The following is a 19670-nucleotide window of genomic DNA, read 5'->3' on the forward strand; positions in this document are numbered from 1 at the left end:
TTATTGAATTTGGCATGTTTAATTAAAAAATGATAGTGACACATTGCATTAATTCAACAGACCTAAAAATGTTTACTTCAACATCTGATGCCTCTTGTGTCAGTGGCCAACAATAGTTGGCCAACATTGATGGATTCCAGTTGCCCTGATACCGCTTTTCCATGGTCAGAATGTCCTGGTGAAACCTTTCACCATGTTGATCACTAACTGCACCAAGATCAGCTGGGAAGAGGTCAAAGGTCGAATGCAGAAAATTAATTGTCAACGACACACTGCACTTCTTGGTTTTGGATGCTTGAAGTAGACTTAAAATGTGACAGGAAATCACAAAAATAGATTCTTATCTTAAAAAAAAGTGTGATAGGAAAATTTAAGGTGATTTTCGTGACGAGCAGCCAAAAATCCATAAAGTACAGCCAAAAGTGTTCAGGAAGCAAAATCTTTGCAGTTCAGTGATATTGGCACCAAGGTTCTTTGATGTCCACCAGAAAGAGGGGATGTGGCATTTCATTCCAAGGTCAGTCCCTCCAAAGTTTTGATTTTCTTCAGCATTGTGTTTGTGTCCCTGTGTGGGTTTTTATAGTGGGACAAAAACCCATAATGCTTTAAGTTGGTATCATGGAATTAAAATCGCAGTGCTGGAGGTGCATAGAAAGACAGGCAGCATCCATGTGGAAAGAAAGAAAGTTAACATTTAGGGTTAAGGACTCTTCATCAGAACAAGAAAATAGAGCAGATGTGCATGTTTAAAGATGCAGATGGGGGAGGAAAGAGAAAGAGGGAGCGTGGAGAGTTGATTATCCTAGCGCGTTATAATGTCGGCAGCATTTTTTGCTAACCGCATATTTCAGAACAGAAGTGCCCACTTTCATTTGTTAAGAAACAGTTACATTGGTTTTTTTTGTGCCTTTTCCTCCAAATTGCAGGAACTTCTCCCTCCCGATATCCAGGCTCAATTTGGTGCCAGCAGGGAGCTGATCCGAAACATTTACAACAGTTTCCGTAAGCTGAGGGACCGGGCGGAGAGAATGGCATTTAGATCTGCGGAGAATGCTAGTGATCTCCTACTGTTTGGCAAAGAGTTGAGGCAAGGGTTGAGATATTCTGTGGATTTGACTGTCCTGACGAGTGCTTTTTAAACCTGCCAAATATACTAGCTGGGCTTACATGGGCATTTCTCTTATGCAGAGAATACAAAAAAATTAACACAAAAGCAAAAAGAAATTACTTTTGACTTGTTGCATGGTTAGTGTAGTTCGAATCCACCACAGCCTATAAGGAGTTTGTACGTCCTCACTGTGACTGCGTGGGTTTCCTCCAGGTGTTTCAGTTTCCGTCGACGTTACAAAGATTTACAGAATTATAGGTTAAGAATTCACATGGGTGTAATTGGGCAGCGTGGGCTCGTGGGCCAGAAGGGTCTGTTGATGTGTGGTATCTCTTTTTGAATATTTTATTTACATTGTTTAAAGCCAAATGTGCAATCAACAAGAAAAAAAGAGAATATTTCAAATACCGAAAAGAGCTAGTGATCTATTATATATAACGACTACAATCCCTCATCCCACCCACCCTCCCAAAGAAAGGAAAAGAGAGAATTAGGAAAGAAAGAAGAAATCCCAAGGAAAAAAAGAAAGTAAGAAAAGGAAGAGAAAAAAGAAAGAGGAATTGTTGGGGATCCTTCATCTCCTCCACAGGCTTCACATTTCCATGACTTACCTAGGTGTCGAGGAGATGTTGACCCAGGTCTTGAGGGCGAGGGGTGGGGGCAGAGCTAAAGATTTTCACCCACACGTTGTAAATATGACTGCCATATTTTTAAAAACATTCCATAGTTATTTTCTTAGGTTATAGGTAATTTTCTCAAGGGGAACACAACTATGCAATACCCAGATGGGAATCAGACTTCCAAGTAACCGCTATACATTTCCTGGCCGCTGCCAATGTGATCTTGACGAGTTCTGTTTGATATTTGGACAGCCTCATTTTAGGTTTTACACCCGCAATATTCTCCAGTAAAAACAGTCTGGGTTCTGTGAAAATGGAATTCCTATAAGTTGCTCTAGGAGATTCCCTTGATCCACCCAGAATGGATGTGTTGGATCTCTTTTTGAAAAAAAATGAAATGTAATTATTCTCTTTTGCTAATGCATCATTATCTTGTGCAGGGAAGGTACCTGTCCCCCTTCAGCACACATTACTTTGCCAAAGTTCAAAGTTCAGATTTATTGTCAGAGTACAAACATGACACCACAGACAACCCGGAGATTCTTTTTCCTGTGGGCTGGGTAGAATTTCTATGGACTCTTGTCACAGCACAACCTGACACTTGTGTGATACCTGATGCAGAGTAGGGCACCTCTTGTATATTTGTCCAGGGGTTGGAAAAGAGGAGAGTCGAGCTGATGTAGCTGCTTAGAACAGCCCAGTTTTTTTTTGTTACAGTCAGCACAAACAATGACTTTACAGTTAAAGAAAAAAGGAGCTACTTGGGTTGGGCTACATTCCATAGGTGTTAGAAGGCTAGGAGATACATAGACTTGATGGATGGTAGATGCATGGTAAGAAATCGTTCTTAATATTGTGTAATTGAATTCTATTTTTAAAGGATGCACAATAAACAAATAATCCACAAGAACGGCCTTCAGTGAAGAGTGAGCAGGTTAATTAAGAAATCAGAGGCTTGAATAGTGATTTGCAGCAACATAGTGCATTAAAGAAAGTGCAGACCAGAGGACCAGAAAGAATATAAAGTTAGTTGTTGTTTCTTGCCAGCCAGTGTGATTAGAAACAGCTGCAGCTTGCAACTGTTTGCTGGAATGGGATCAGGATTGGGTTATGGAGAGCTGGAAGTTGCTGGGTTGCCAATTAAACAGGGCTTGATATTTGGACAGCCTCCTTTCTCCGCCCCCCCCCCCCCCCCCCGCACCCCCATCTTCCCCTGGAGATTCTTGGGGGCCATCCTGTTGTGATCGGGAAAGTAGTTCTAGCCCAGCACAGGAAGGAAATGTTTGTGCTAATGGAACTCAAATCTGTGGACTTGAAGGAACCGATTGAAGTTGAGGAAAATAGATTTAGGTGCACAGCTTTTCACTTAGTAAACAAGATCCAATCATTTTCAACTTGTGTTTGCCACTTGCAAAATAAAGAAAGTAGTGGCATTTGTTTATCATCTGCTTCAAGCTTGGACTATTCCAGTGTTCTTATGACCACTGAAATATTCTTGAAATATAGCCAGTGTTAAATAGTTTGCTACAAAATCCTGAGCTATAACATTTAATGTAACAAAACTATTTCAAGGCACTTCACAGGAGTATTTTCATTGGAAAAAAAACTTGCTGCTGAGCTGCAAGGAAACACAAGGGAGTGAGTGAAAGCTCACTGACTGAAAAGTTTTAAGTGTTTTCAAGAATGAAGGAAAACAAAGGAGGAACAGCAGACTTTGGACCAATAGGCCGTGGCAGCGATAGGCTCGATCTCCAATATTGGACCAATGAAAGTTGCCAAAAGCAAGAGGCCAGAATTGAAGTAATTTTGAAAATTGTTGTCTTTTCTGATTGCCTTAAATCTCGAGCTCTAGCGTTACTGATAATGCCAACATTTACTGGTTATGGCTAATTGCCTAAAATGTTCTACTGAGCTACCAAGTCGCCAGGTGAAATTGCGTCCCCAATATTCTCGGGTTGGGCGTGGAGTATTTTGATCAGGTGACTGGTATGTTCAATGTCATCTTAGAAAGTGAAGGGGTTTCTTTTTTTAAAAAAAAATAAACAATCTCAGAACTCTAGTAACTGTTAAAAGTTTGTTTTGTTCCCCCTCCCCCTTGCCTCCCTGTGCCTTAGTACCCTCGGCTCTGACACAACACCGGTTCCATCATGGGCATCAGCGACAAGTGGAATGTGGGGTATCTTGAAGCAAACCCTTAAAAGCTTGTCTGTGGAGTTTGCATTACTCGCTGATAAAGCTGCAAGACAGGTAGGTCCAGTAATTAATTAAACACTAGCCAACATGTGGATAGCTCTGGCATTTCCTTTAAATTCTTGTAAAATATCCCAAAAATCCCTTTGGCTAATCATCTTTTTCTGAAGTAACGAAACAGCAGCCAACTTGCACAACAGAGTCTCACATACAGTAATGGTGTAACTTAATATTTGTTTTTAAGAATAAACAGGCCTGGAAACTCTGCACCTCTTTGGAGTGTTTTTGAATTTGGAGTGTTTTTGAATTTGGAGTGTTTTTGAATTTGGAGTGTTTTTGAATTTGGAGTGTTTTTGAATTTGGAGTGTTTTTGAATTTGGAGTGTTTTTGAATTTGGAGTGTTTTTGAATTTGGAGTGTTTTTGAATTTGGAGTGTTTTTGAATTTGGAGTGTTTTTGAATTTGGAGTGTTTTTGAATTTGGAGTGTTTTTGAATTTGGAGTGTTTTTGAATTTGGAGTGTTTTTGAATTTGGAGTGTTTTTGAATTTGGAGTGTTTTTGAATTTGGAGTGTTTTTGAATTTGGAGTGTTTTTGAATTTGGAGTGTTTTTGAATTTGGAGTGTTTTTGAATTTGGAGTGTTTTTGAATTTGGAGTGTTTTTGAATTTGGAGTGTTTTTGAATTTGGAGTGTTTTTGAATTTGGAGTGTTTTTGAATTTGGAGTGTTTTTGAATTTGGAGTGTTTTTGAATTTGGAGTGTTTTTGAATTTGGAGTGTTTTTGAATTTGGAGTGTTTTTGAATTTGGAGTGTTTTTGAATTTGGAGTGTTTTTGAATTTGGAGTGTTTTTGAATTTGGAGTGTTTTTGAATTTGGAGTGTTTTTGAATTTGGAGTGTTTTTGAATTTGGAGTGTTTTTGAATTTGGAGTGTTTTTGAATTTGGAGTGTTTTTGAATTTGGAGTGTTTTTGAATTTGGAGTATTGTCATGTTCTTGGATTGAAATGGGATGTTTATTATGTCCCTGTTAGAATGAAGGCTGGCAGGAATAGGGAACCCTGGATGACGAGGGATATTGATGCTCTAGACAGGGAAAGGGAAGAGGCTTATGTTGGGTAGAGTCAGCTTGGGATCAAGCGAATCCCTTAAGTTTAAGGGATATAAGAGTATATTTAAGGAAATCAGGAGGGCAAAAGGGGACATGGAGACAAGGAAAAGGTGAATCCTAAGAGATTCTCCAAGTATACTGAGAGTAAAGGGGTGACTTTGGAGAGAATAGGACCCATTAAGGATCAGTGCAGTTGTCTCTGTGGAGCCACAGGAGATGGATGAGGACTTGAATGATTATTTCACATCTTTATTTACTGTAGAGAAGGTCATAGAAGCCAGAGGATTCAAGAAAAATAACAGCAATATCCCAAAACATATTGACATTGTGAAAGAAGTGGTATTGGCTGCATCAAGGGGGATAACTCCCCAAGGCCTCACCAAAGTATCCCAGAACATCGTGATAAATGAGGGAAGAAATTGCTTGCATCATCCATAGCCAAAAGTGAGGTGGTTGAAGGGTGGCTTTGTTCCAGCCTTTATTTAAATCGGACTGCCAGGATAGGCCAGAGAACCACTGGGTGGTGGGCCTCACATCAGTGGTGGGAAAGTGACTGGAGAGGACTCTGAAGGACAGATCTATCTGCATTTGGAAAGGCAGGAACTGATTGGGGATTGTTGGCATGCATATGTGTGTCTGGAGAAAGTGTGATTGTTTTTTGATCAATAGGTTTGAAGAGGGTAAGGCAGTAGATGTTGTCTGCGTAGGATTCAAGTTATAAAATTGACTCGATGGAAGAAAGTGGAGGGTTGTTTTTCAGGTTGAAGGGCTGTGCTGCAGGTACAGGTGTTGGGTCCCCTGTTGTTGGTGTTGTACTTTAACTATTTGGAAGAGAATGTGGGTGGCAGATTTATTGTCAGAGTACTTACATGACATCACATTCCTTTTTCCTGCGCGTGCGGCAGAATGACACCTAATTGGTAGTGCAAAAATAAACTGTACACAGCGTAAACATGTAAACAATCAAAGAACTGTAAACAGATAACGAATCTAAACAAATGACTATGCAATACAGAGAGAACAAAAAGGAAAATCAATGAAGTGCACAATTTGAGTCCTTAAATGAGTCCCTGATTGAGTTGGTCGTGGAGGAGTCTGATGGTGGAGGGGAGCAGCTACTCCTGAACCTGGGGATGTGAGTCTTATGGCACCTAGACCTCTTTCCTGATGGCAGCAGCAAGAACAAAGCATGTGCTGGGTGGTGAAGGTCTTTGACAATTGCTGCTGCTCTCCGATGGCAGCGTTCCCTGTGGATGTTCTCAGTGGTGGGGAGGGTTTTGCCTGTGATGTTTTGGAGGTAGTGATTAATAAATTTGCTGATGACACCAAAATCGGTAGAAAGTGAGGAAGGTTGTGTAAGATTACAGCAGGATCTAAATCAAACTGGCAAAGTGAGCAAAGGAATGGCAGATGAAATTCAACTCGAAATATGAAGTGATACATTTTTGGAACTTAACTCGGAGCAGGATAGACACAGTGAATGGCAGGGCTCTGGGGAGCATTGTAGAATGGACAGACCTGGGGGTGTAAATACTGAACAGGTAGATTGAGTGGTGAGGAAGGGTTTTAGCATGCAAGCCTTCATCAATGGGGACTGAGTGCAAAAGTAGTGTTAGTGTGTTACAATTTCACATGGTGTTGTCGCGATCATATCTGGAATATTGTGGCAGTTCTAGTCACCATTTTGTAGAAAGGATGTGATTAAGATGGAGGGGGGTAAACACATTTTGCATGAGGGTGTTACTGATTCTGGAGGACAAGTTATGAAGAGAGGCTGCATCGGGTTGGCCTGCCCTCCTTGGAGGGAAGGAAGCTGAGGAGTGACAGTGTCAATGTTTATAAAATTGAGGGGCATCGATAAGGGAGTGGTTAGTCTTTTTCCCAGGATAGGAAGCACGAAAAAGTGTAAGGTAAGAGTGATAAGAGATAAAGGGGACCTGAGTGGGAGGTTTTTCAGAGAGTGGTGGGTGTATGGAACAAATTGCCAGAGGAAATGATGGGGGCAGATACATTTACAATGTTTAAAAGATATATGGACAGGTACGTGGAAAAGGTTTAGAGAGCTTTGGGCTAAATGCAGGTAAAGGCCACTGACTCAGGAAGGCAGTTGGGCAAAGGGCCTGTGTTGTGTATCACCCTGTCACTCAAGTTCTTTCCCATTATTGGCTGAGGTCACATAGCCGTGTCTTTGAAGTGGAGCGCGAGGCAGCACCAAGCTTGTATAAATGTTTATCTTTACTTCCTATGGACACTGCAAGACAGGCTGAGTTCCTCTTGGATTTCTGTGTGTTTTTTTGTATAAATGTTGCAGTTAATTCTGTCCACATTTCTAAGAGTGGCTCTTGTATAGTGAATCACGCTGTCATTGGAGATGACTTTATTGAGAGTCCTTGCTCAAAACAGTGGATGTGACTCTGTGTGAGCTCTGAATGGCTGGATTAAGAGTGACGCGGTTGGGCCCATAAGCATACATTGAGCACAAATTAATTGGAGATGCACAAGAAAGGGGAGGTGGCTTAACAGATTTTTTTTTAATGACAAAGATCTTTAAATTAGCTTCCATTTCTTGTAGGGTCAGCGAGAGGAGGAGGAAGTGGTGGAAAAACTCAATATCTTCCTGGATTTATTGCAGTCATACAAGGTCAGTGATACTGAAGCTCATCTGAGCCCTGATCCAAATAAGTTGGTCAATAGCTGAAAAAGAGGAAGGGATTTTGATTTGGAGTTGAATTATCTTTGTTTGGATCTGTTGCCAGTAACTAGCCAGTCTCTCACTGTTACCTTTATATGCAGGACTTGTGTGAGCGTCATGAGAAGGGTGTCCTTCATGAGCACCAGCGAGCGTTACAGAAGTACACTTCTATGAAGCGGCAAATGATGAGTGTAACTGTGCAGAGCAAGGAACAGATTACCGTGGAGCAACTGGAATCAAGAATCATGCAGGTGCGTGGAATTTCTGGAGAATTTGGTTGTAAGTCTTCCTGAATGAAGAAAAGGCTATTTTGATAAAGTGTTGAAGTAACCAGATAGTTGTGCTGCACAAGAACAGGATCCTGTTTATCTTGAAGTGTGTGAATTAAATTGAGGATCTAATAATGATTGCAGTGGGACCATGAAGTCTTGTGAGCACATTAGGTAGTTAATGCAAACTCTCAATCCAAGCTGGTCCTTGATTTTATGAGCACTTGAAAGTAGATCCTCAACTTTGGGCCTTCTGCTTCCTCTGGGGACCGACAGCTAATAGAAATCTGGAATCCACATCGTGCCAGCAATGGATTGTTGGGTTGGAGAAGATTGAAGGTGGGCAGTGCTGAAGCCATGGGAGGATTTGAAAATCTGGAATGAATGATGACAATAGAGGCCAATGTCATGCATTTTAAGGCTTGGACTGACAGATCCAAGTTCAAATTCCATTACAGTGACTAGGGCATTTAAATCAGAATTATATCATCATGACCTGAGAGAATTATTGTTAAAATAGAGCTAATCCATACGTTTTATTCGAGGAATGCTGCCATCTTAAAAACAAGTCCAGCTTCACAATGACGGGGTTGATCCATTACAGCCCTGTGGAAAGAAACAGCTCACCCAAAGCAAGGAAAATGAGCATGGATTGCTGCCCTCCCTCACCAGTGAAACCCACATTCTGGGATTGAATAAATGATGAACATTGACCTCAGACTTTGGTGATGGTGGGGGAAGTGATGGAGATGAAAGTTCAGATTCTGCGAAAACATTAAATCAAAATAATTAAGGGGAGGGATTTGATTGTTTAACCTGATTGAATCATAAGTAATTGGGCAGTGGGCATTGTATTATTTCCCTCTATTTTGATTCCAAGCCCTTGCTTGTGGCCTTTTAATGCCAGACAAAAGCCAGTAATCAATGGGACTAGGTGGGAGAAGGTGCTTGGCATGGAATAGAAGGGCTGAGCTGGCCTGTTTCTGCGGTGTAATTGTTATATGGTTATATATAGATGTCAAAAAGGGTGATGGTCTCCTTGGTACATGCCATTACTCATGAGGACAGGTGGCAAGGATGTTACTTTGGAACATTCAATTTCTTACTGATGTATCCTTCATCTGCTTTTGCAGCAAGAAAACACCATCCTGACCATGGAACTGCGAAACTACTTCTCCCTGTTCTGCCTGCACCAGGAGACTCAGCTCATCCACATCTACCTGCATATCACCTCCCACGTGCTGACTGCCTTCATCGATTCCCAGATCCAAGGGCACCACGAGGTACAGCCACTCCAACAACCGTCGCTGCTATTCTTTTCTCCTCCCTTTTCTCACATGGTTCCACTCAATGGACACCTCTTCCCTGACCCATGTGACCATTGGAGTGCAAAATCGAGTGTTTGTCCATTCTTCCGCGTGCAGCATTTGAATACTGGGTTCTAAAGTTTTCTTTACCATTTTGTCAATATGTGTCCTTTCCCGCAATACATCCATATGGATGAAGATCGTGGAAATTCTCATTTCATTGCCACAGATTGCTTTCAATATCCTTATGAATTTATAAGAATTTACAGGATTTTCAGTCCAAAATATCTATGCCAGCCCAAAACAAGCCTTTTCTGGGGCATGCTCCACATTGTGGCTCCTGGACAGTTAGCAGTCTTGGGGTTACAGCACATACTTTTTAAAGATGACTTAGGATTTTGGCTTCTCCCACTGTTTGGAGTTCCTGATCCCGACCATCCTCTGAGTAAAAGGAAAGTACTTTTCAACTCTTCTCATACTCTTCCAACATTTATTACAAAACGAAACCCTTGGATAGACCATTGCCAAAGAAAATGATCCCTGCCTCTCTGTTCATACCCAATGATCTTTATAAGCAAAGTGATCATGAATCGTTAGTTACAAGGCTTCCATTCTGAGTTTTGTTTTCCATTTCAGATGAGTGAAGTGTGGAAAGACTTGAAACCGAAGCTAGGAGGCCTCTTGCCCAATGGAATGCCATCATCTCCATAGGCTCCAGGGAGTGGCTAGACCCCAATGTTCCCTCTACCATGGTGGTGTGTCATGTTCATGATTCAATTTACAATGTTCCTCTATTTTTCTCCTCCTTCAGAAAACATTCTAGAATTGTGTCTTCCAAAGGAGCAAACAAATATCCAGATGACTAAATGTGAGGGGCTGCCATGTGTGGGTGAGAATTCTCTGATACTCAGCCATCAGATTAACCCATTTTCCCTCCATTCTGTAAAAGGAAACAAGAGATTCTGGAATCTAAATAAAAACAAATGCTTGAGGAATTCAGACAGTTGAGAGGAGAAACCGCTCAATGTTTCAGGTCGAAGAATCTTCATCAGACTGAAAAAGAAAGAGTTTGTGCAGAGGGCAATGGGGAATGAGTGCAACAGGGTAAAGTCCTTTATCTGTGTAATGTGTTACTAATGGTATGCAGTTTGAGTGATATACTGTCTGGTCCACTGCGAGCTGCCAAGCAGACCTGGACATTCTGATGGAGAAAAGGTGTACAACTGGCCAGTCCTGATACAGAGGAGCTGAACTGCCCAACCAATGGCTGTCAATCATTTCACCCTGTTACTGACATTCCCCTTGATCAATCCATTGTTCTCTCCACCTTCTCCCTTATTTAGACTAACATTCCTTCTCAGTTCAGATGAAGATTCTCTGACCTGAACTGGTTTCTCTCTCCACAGACACTGCTGAGTTCTTCCAGTATTTTTGTTTTAGTCCCTCTCTGAGCTGCTGCGCTTTAGATATGATCAAAGATTGAAGTGACTGGGAGGATATCTGCCATGAAGCAGGTAGTGGATTGCCTTGGATAGGTCCTTTTGATTTGTACATGCTGCCTAGAAAGGGGCAGTGGTTGGGCAGAGGATTATTGGTAAAGATAAATTCTTGGAGAAACTTTACCTGTCAAACAGAGGATAGAGTACAAATAACCTATTCTGTTATAGTTTACTCACATGGCTCTGTGAATTGCATTGGTAGGGGGCCTATATGTCTTGCAGTATATGTCCATATAGATAGGAAGCTCTAGGGTTTGTGTTGATTACTTTTGAAACTGAACTAATCTGATAAAGCACCTCCCTTAAATTAGGAATATCTTTGAAGGATCTGATAAAAGATGGGGTTGGCACTCAGAATGGATAAAGCAGAATGGTTTTAAAAAAGGGTAGATGATCTTGCCTCCTTTAATGAAGTCCAATCTGGCGGATTCTCTTGAACTGTGAGCTGATGTGGGTTTAAAAGTTCACTGAAAACTGCACACACCTGCAATGGTTTGGTGTGGACGCACTCCATTAACACTGTTCTAATTGAAATGGTCCATTGCCTTGTGAGCTATTAAAGGTGCGTCTAAAATGGTTCTCATCGTCTTTTGAGGGTTGGATTGTAAGGTTGGTCTCCTGAAACACCATTTTTCATGTTCTTCTCATGGCTTGGAAGAGAGTGAAACTCAAATTCCAAATCATTCTTTTCACATTGCAGGTGGAAAACCGACTAAAACCTTTAGCTTGTCATGGATTTAGAACTGGGTCTCCCACGGTTCCTCTGCTGGTGCCTGTATTCTGTTGATCCCACACCCCCTCCAGACATGCGTGTGCATCTATTGTCTGAAGTTGTAATGAGGCTTGTGATAGTTGGATTTATTAAACACTAGAACATTAGCACTTTGGCATTGAGTGAATTTGTGCATCTGAGAGAAGATGTGACCTGACATAGTTTTAACAGCAAGGAATGTTCTCCAGGATGGTGCTGTTCCATCACTGAGTTCCTGAAATGTTCCATCTTCTCGCCACCCCTTTGCAAAGTCTCCTCACTCTGGCTGTTTGAACAGGACAGAAGCTGAAGGGTGGCTGCAGCAGAAAGTGGAGGCTGTCTAATTTTTTGTATGTCTTCCCATTTACTGTTGGGTCACTTAACTATGGACCCATGACCAGCATCAGTTTGTCACCAATGATCGTGAGGGTTGTGTAATTTGTATTCCTATCCTCCCTATGGGATTTGCTGCCAAAATTGATTTGCTTTTCCCCATGCTCCCCCACTGCAGCCCTGTCAAACTGTCATTTATAAATATAATGTCCTTCTTCTGCAAACAGGACAGTGCCATTTCTACTTCATACTGCATTGAAACCCCGTTTCTAGCTTCTGTTGAAAACGAAGTGCTGGGAATTTTTAAAGATGAGTAGGGGAGTTCTGGTCAGTATTTATTGCTCAGATGTTTTTTTCTATGTAACTCAAACATCTGGTCATAATCAAAGCGCTGTTGTGGCAGAAAGCAGTATTTACTTGATCTGGGTTTTTTTTCAAAACCGTGATTACACTCCGAACAAAAGCGCTTCAGCTGTAAATGTATGTAATTGATTTTAATAAATGCTGGTCCTTTGAGACAGGAGAAGGGATGGTTTTTCCCCCCATTGATAAGCCGACCACCATTGCCAAGTTTTATTGCCTATCAGTACAGGTTGAAAGCTGGGGGGTGCGTTATTGGCAAACCAATCATGAAGCCACACGCAGGTCCTCTGGGAATTGGTAAAAGTTGTTTGTTTTTTTTGTTGTCCTTTGCCATTTCTTGATTACAAATGGGTCTGAAATTCCGACCTTTCACCGCTTGAGTTTTGAATGTTTTTATTGTGGAGGCAGGAAGGCCGAGAGATTGTGTGAGCAGATATCGTCATCTCTCAGTCAGTGATGGCTGTGAGCAAATAGGAAACTGATAAGTGGCAGGAATGGGAAGTCTGCAAAGTGAAGTATGTTTTTAAGTAACTGCTTCTAGATCCCTGAGGTAAGCAGATGCCTCAGCACCAGTTGAAATTTCCATCTTATTTCAGACAGAATCAATATTCCTGTCACCACCACAGTCAGTGCTGGAGTTGGGGGTGGGGCCGTAGGGAGGAGAGATGGGGTTCATAGCAAAAATTTTATTTTTTCCAGTCAACTGTATTTGTTCAGCGAACTATTGATTTGAATAGTACCAAAGGATATTAATGCAGATGCTTTATAATCCAGAAAATGATACAGAGATTCTGTGGAAACTCATCAGAAATTGCTGGATATACCCTGGTGACCAGGCAGCATATCTGAGCAGCCAGGAGAAGCAGATAGAAGTTCTAATGAAAGGTCATAAAAATGAAACACCAGCTCTGTTCTTCACAGATTCGGTCATATCAACTGAGTATTTCCTGAATGTTTCTGTTTCCATATAGAGTTTCTTGAATTATAACAAACAGAACCTATGAGTATCACTGGATAAAAGCAGAACAACTTCCCCATCAAGTTACAGTAATTGTGGGCTGTTACATTGTATACATTAAAAAAAATCTGACCAGGTTTCCAGTCTTGATTGTCTCCATTCTGATAGGTAATACTGGTATCAGTAAAGCCCCTTTCAACCTTGCCAGTGATCCCAGGAATCGAACACCAATTGGCCTTTAGTGTGAAAGCAAAATCTGCTTAACGCCAGTGTCAGGTGACGTCATCTCACACCGGGGATTGACGGCCTTGACCCCTAGTAAAATCCCCAGCGTATCCAGATGCCAGCGTTGAGATCAGGCAAGTGTGAAATGGGCAATTGTATTGCAGGCACTTCCTAATAAAGGTAAAACAGACCAAATGTCAGGAATAGACCCTTGCAAGGGTGAAAGCATTCAGTGTACCAGTTAGGAGTGGTCTAGTGTGAAAGGCCAAACCCCCATTTCTATCCCGGGACACTGATGCAAGTGTGAAAGGGGCTTGAGTAAACCCCTCCTCTACTGGGGAGTTTCCACGTACTCCTCCATTCAAGAGTTGTCTCTAGGGCTGACGTTGAAATCTATTGCAATTTGCTGAAGAGACGTCGATTATATTTTCTAGACTACATTGAATGTAAACCAAGTTTGAGCAACCATCACCCAGTTAAACAAAATTCCATTTAGCATTAAGGATTGCTCAGAGGGGAAATATAAGCTTCCAGTGGTGCAGCTTGCAGGGATTTTCCTTGGAGGCTGAAGCTGTAATGGGTGCTGTCTGGGGAGAGGGACCTTTTAACTTGAAGGTAGCCTTACTTTGGAGTCCTGGACTCTAATTTCCCCAGTGTGTCCACAATGATTAAGGGTTAACGTGGATGTTTTAAATGGTATGAGAAGCTAAGTTACGTTAAGAGTGCAAAATAGTTTTCTTAGACAAAAGTGAAAAGATTTATCTCGGTAAAAATCTATGAATTGGGACTCTTGTTTGCACAGGGTAAAGACCCTAGTATGGAATAATATACTTCCTTGGCTCCAGTGTGGTTTTCATCTCTTAGAATGTGTGGTTCTTGGGGGTTGACTCCTTGCTTTAAGTGCCTTGTGGCAGTGGATATCTGGTGTGTGCATGTGGGAAGGAAGGAAAAATTTCATGGCACAGGAAACTGGCTGGGAGAAGTATACAAGGAAGAACATTGAAGTAAAAATGATCCTGGCAAACCTGGAAAATTGTGTTGGTCATTGTTGTAAAATTAGCCATAAACATGCTATCTATATTCATTTGATTGAAGGGAATTAATATTTGGCACTTTATTGAATAAAATTTGTTTAAAATCTTTGCAGATATTTGAAATATTACAGAATATGAAGCAAACTAATGGTTTGCTCTTAATATTTACTGTGTATAAGAATTGTATTATCTACAATAAATTGTATCAATAAACTTTTCAGATCATGCATTTGTTCTAAGCAATGGCCAAAAGTACAGATTTTTTTTAAAAATCGCTTTGATTAAAACACATTGGTATGAATTTGTTTGACAAAATTTGTGGAATGCGTGCAGTATCGGAAGGAAAACTTGATTATTTTTCACAACGGCCAGGTGCTGAGTTCCCCAACCTGCTGCCAAGGGGAGGTTGTTGAAGAATCTGGTGAGAGGTGGAAAGGATAAATAGGAAAATGAAGTCTGTGTTTTGGAGCAATAGACAGTTGAAGGGATCAATTTTAAAGCAATGATGATATCAAGTAACAGGTTAGCAGAGGATAGGAGATGAGAAACAAAGAAGGTTTGAATCTACATTAAACCTGGAGAGTGAAAGTAAAAGTGGGTGGTGGAAAGGAAAAAAAAAATCATGTCATCGGAATCGAAGATGTACATTTTGAAGAAACTGTTTACGTATGGAGCAACAGTGTTTTAGGTTGTCCTTTCCCTCTGAGATGAACCTGCTGCTTTGCCTTAGCAATGTCTGATGAAGGCAGATGTTTGAGCTCCTGATCTCCTGGCAGTGTGTTTGTTAAATTAGTTACCGGTGACAGATGGAACATTTTACCCCAATGGTACTAGTGATAGTGGATTACTATTCCCTTCCTGAAGGTTGAGTTAAAGTTCTGCCTCTGACACCTTTCATCCAAATCTAGGAAATCCCTGTTAGTTGGCTATCTGCATTGCTCCAGCTCCTGGGTTAAAGGCCGGGAGATTTTGTTCGAAGTCCAGGAGAGGGATGGGGAGTGGAGTTGTGGTTGTGGACAGAGATCAAAATTTGTTGTCATGAACACATGTCATGAAATTCGTTGTTTTGCGGCAGGATTACAAGTGCCAAAAATTGCTGTTAATTACATTTTTTTTTTAATTAGTGCAAAAGAAGACAAAAAGCGATGTAGTGTCTGTGGTTCATTGTCCATTCAGAAATCCGATGGTGGAGAGGAAGAGGCTGCTTTTGTACCATTGGGTGTTCGACTTCAGGTTCCTGTACCTCAAGAGGACATGGCCTGGGAGGTGAGGGTCCTTGAGGATAGAGTTTGCTTTCTTGAGACACTGCCTCTTGTAGATATCTTTAATGGAATGAAAACTAATTCCCGTGATGACGCTGGCCAAGTTCACAACTCTCTGTAGTCTTTTCCTGTCCTGTGCTATGGCACCTCTGTGTCAGACAATGATGCAACCAATCAGAATGCTCTCCACAGTACACCTGTAGAAATTTGAAAGGGTCTTTCGTGACATATCAAATCTCCTCAAATTCCTCACAAAATATAGCCACTGGTGAGCCTTCTTTATGATTGCACCAACATGAAGACTTTCAGACACACTGATTTTGAAATTCTTTACCCTCTCTACTCTTGACCCCTCAATGAGGACTAGTTTGTGTTCTCTTGGTTTCTTCTTCTTGTAGTCCGCAGTCAGTTCCTTAGTTTTGGTAATATTGAGTGCAAAGTTGTTGCTGCGACACCACTCAACCAGCTGATTTATCTCTCTCCTGTACGCTTTCTCATCGTCGTCTGTGGTTCTGCCATCAACCATGGTGTCATTGACAAACTTGAAGGTGGCATTTGAATTGTACCAAGCCACACTGTAATGGGTGTTGAGCGAGTAGAGCAGTGAGCTACACACTCAATCTTGACGTGTACCTGTGTTGATTGTCAGTGAGAAGGAGACCAATGAGGAAGTCAAGGATTCAGTTGCAGAAGGAGGTGCAGAAGCCCAGGTTTTGAAGCTTGCTGACCATTACTGAGGGGATGATGGTGTTGAAAGCCAAGCTGTAGTTGATGAAAGCAGCCTGATGCACATGTTATCTAGAATCTAGGTGATTTCAGGGCTGAGTAGAGAGCCAGTGAGATTACATCTGCTGTGGAGCGATTGTGGTGGTAGGCGAATTGCAGTGTGTACAGGTCTTTACTTGGGTATGTGTTAATTCCAATCTCTCAAAGTATTTCATCACAGTAGCTGTGAATGCTACTGGGCGATAGTTATTGAGGCAGATCACTGGGGCTCAATGTAAAATATCCACGAAAGAATTTTGAAATGTTTCAAACAAAACAAATCATAGTGCCTTTAATATCATAAAACATCCCAATGCATTTCCAGAAACCGTTCCAAGCAACATTCATGTACGCTAGTTCATGAAATTAGCCTCTGGTATCTGATGGTGTTGCAAACATCATTTCTCTAATATTCATTTGCAGTCAAAAGTGGCTTTCATATTTTGGGGAAGATGAATTTAACAACAATTTGAAAAAATAGGTATAAAATTAGAGGGGAAATGTAAACTCTTTACATGAAAGTTAAGATCCAGAAGGTTCTGCTTAAATAGAGACACCCAATTCACTGATTATATTGCAAGCTATCAATAGGGGTTTGGGTATTAAGGGAGTTGAAGGACGTGGGGTTGGTGTAGGAAAGTGGTAGTTATTTTAAAGCCACAATCATTGAAGAGCAGAGCAAATATAAGGGGTCAAATACCCTACTCTTCCATTCTGTACAACAACAATTACTAATCATTCTTATTTTCTCCTGGCGCTTTCTAAACCACCTGCAGTCCCACTGGGCTGTTCTATGAGAATTGCAAGGATTTCGACACAGGAATGAAGGAAGAGTGAAATACTTCTAAGGAATATTACACTGGTGTGGCACAGATTATTGATATCAATAAGGCTCCCAGCACATGTGGCAACCCACTCATCACACCATCCTAACCTGAAAATAACCAATCTACTCTCACTAGTGTTTGCCATTAGCTGGCCCTCAATTCATGCCACTGTGTTAATTTTAGGACCATGTGCTCTAAAATTCTGTTTAATCATCTCTTGTGAAATTTTATTAAAGGATTTCTCAAAGTGTAAATGACAATAGACAATAGGAGCTGGAGTAGGCCCTTCGGCCCGTCAACAACATTCCCCTTCTCTGTCAAAACATTAAGAAAGTCGACTGATTATCCCATTCATGAACCCACGTTGACTGCCTTTTGCAATCTTCCAGTTTCTTGGTGACTACTTTGTTAGTAATAGATTCAAAGATTTTTCCAAATTTTGATCAAACTCGGGGATAGTGACATCATGAGATTATGGAGAAACCTGGACTGTAACCTCCACATCATTTTCAACCTCTCATCGCTGCAGTCAGTGGTTTCCACCTGCTTCGAAAGGGTATCAATCATGGGAAATGTGACGTGATGGAGTAGTGGCCGGACGGTGAACTCCAGCCCTCTCCAGAAAAGTCGGGAAAAACAAGAGAAAATACAAAGGCACAGAAATACAAGTTAAAGAAAAGTGAGTATAAAGGTGGAAAGAAGATGGAGACAAAAGAAGAAAAATCAAAATCAACGGTAAGAAGAGAGGAAGAGAAGACAACGGAGGAAAAAGGTGAAGGCCTTACCTGTCCGAAGAGGCCCGCTATGGAGAGAGGAGCCCACTACCTCAGGTCGGTAGAAAAAGAACTACAACAATGGCTCACAGAGCCGAGTAAAAGTGCGCAACCGCGCATGAAAAAAAACACACCGACGGGAGGGGGGACCAGCTGGGGAGTCGATCTCCACAGCCAGCAACGACAGCTGCAGAACACCTGCAGCAAGAAGAGACCACAGAAGACAATAGAAACAAGAAAGAAGAGGAGGAAAGGGCAACAAAGAAACAACAGATGGCCAACCCAGAGGAAGAAGAAGAGGAAGAATACAGTGAAATAGATAAAGGGAAAGGCAAGGTAAAGGATATACTTGCTCTTGTTAGAGGATACATGGAGTCATTTAAAGAATGGCAAACACAGGAATTCAATGATTTAAGAAGAATAAACAACACAGAAGAGAAAGTGAATAAAATAGATATGACCTTAACAGAAATGGGGAAAAAAATGGACAAGATGGAAGAACGGGCAATAGCAGCAGAAATGGAGGTAGAAGACTTAAAAAAGAAATTGGAGGAATCTAATAAAAAATCTAAAGAGACACAAGAACTACTAGCTCAAAAAATAGATATAATGGAAAATTATAACAGAAGAAATAACATAAAGATAGTGGGCCTTAAGGAGTATGAAGAAGGCAAGAATATGAGGGAGTTTATAAAAGAGTGGATCCCTAAGACCCTAAGATGTCCAGAACTACAGCAAGAAATGGAAATAGAAAGGGCACATAGAGCATTGGCCTCTAAACCACAACCACAACAAAAACCAAGATCTATTGTAGTAAAATTCCTAAGATATACTACAAGAGAAAAGGTACTGGAGAAGACAATGGAAAAAGTAAGAGGGGGAAACAAACCACTGGAGTATAAAGGGCAAAAAATCTTCATTTATCCAGATGTAAGTTTTGAACTCCTAAAGAAGAGAAAAGAGTTCAATACAGCAAAGGCGATTTTATGGAAGAAAGGATATAAATTTACACTGAAGCATCCTGCGTTATTGAAAATATATATTCCAGGACAACAAAACAGACTGTTCTCGGATCCAGAAGAAGCACGAAAATTTGCAGAACAATTACAAAAATAGACTGAGGGATGAAGACGGGTAATGAGAGTAAAAATGATCACGATTGATATGTATGTGGGTAAAGACAAAAATAGACTGAGGGATGAAGACGGGTAATGAGGGTAAAAATGACCACGATTGATATGTATGCGGGTAAAGAGGGACAAGAGTGAATAGAGACAATGGGCATACGTGAAAGTATCTGTAATTAGAGGAAAACATAGATAGTATAGACAAGAATTAATAAGGGAAGGTAATGGAATAGAGAGAATAAGGAGGGAATTAAAAGAGTGACCTTTGTGACATATGAAAAGTGAAATCTTTTCTGGGGGGGGGCTGGGTGGGGGAAAAGAGCGGTCACTGCAAAATCAGTTGACGCTTGCGAGTGGATTCGCAAATCCAAATGGAGAGGGGAGATGTGGTTGTCCGACAAGGGATAAAGGACAACTCAGGAGGGGAAGGGGAGATTGGGGATAAAGAAGATAGAAATAGGAG

The 19670-nt window shown here is 41.1% G+C and overlaps 1 protein-coding gene across 3 annotated transcripts in view; it reads left to right on the forward strand.

Annotated features, from left to right (window-relative positions):
* snx8a (sorting nexin 8a) overlaps nt 1–14660 on the forward strand; it is a 55277-nt gene extending 40617 nt beyond the window's left edge. For 2 of the 3 annotated variants that reach the window (XM_069928292.1, XM_069928291.1), the window contains exons 8-13: nt 927–1087; nt 3843–3975; nt 7595–7663; nt 7816–7965; nt 9117–9266; nt 9927–14659. In XM_069928292.1, coding sequence (XP_069784393.1) covers nt 927–1087; nt 3843–3975; nt 7595–7663; nt 7816–7965; nt 9117–9266; nt 9927–10001 — 738 coding nt within the window. In that variant the 3' untranslated portion in view covers nt 10002–14659. Of the gene's footprint in view, nt 1–926; nt 1088–3842; nt 3976–7594; nt 7664–7815; nt 7966–9116; nt 9267–9926 lie in introns of all 3 variants that reach the window. The other variant, XM_069928290.1, reaches the window with a different exon arrangement.
* Nucleotides 14661–19670: the final 5010 nt, after the last annotated feature.

Source organism: Narcine bancroftii, chromosome 3 (genome assembly GCF_036971445.1).
Source record: "Narcine bancroftii isolate sNarBan1 chromosome 3, sNarBan1.hap1, whole genome shotgun sequence".
NCBI classification, from domain to species: Eukaryota; Metazoa; Chordata; class Chondrichthyes; order Torpediniformes; family Narcinidae; genus Narcine; species Narcine bancroftii.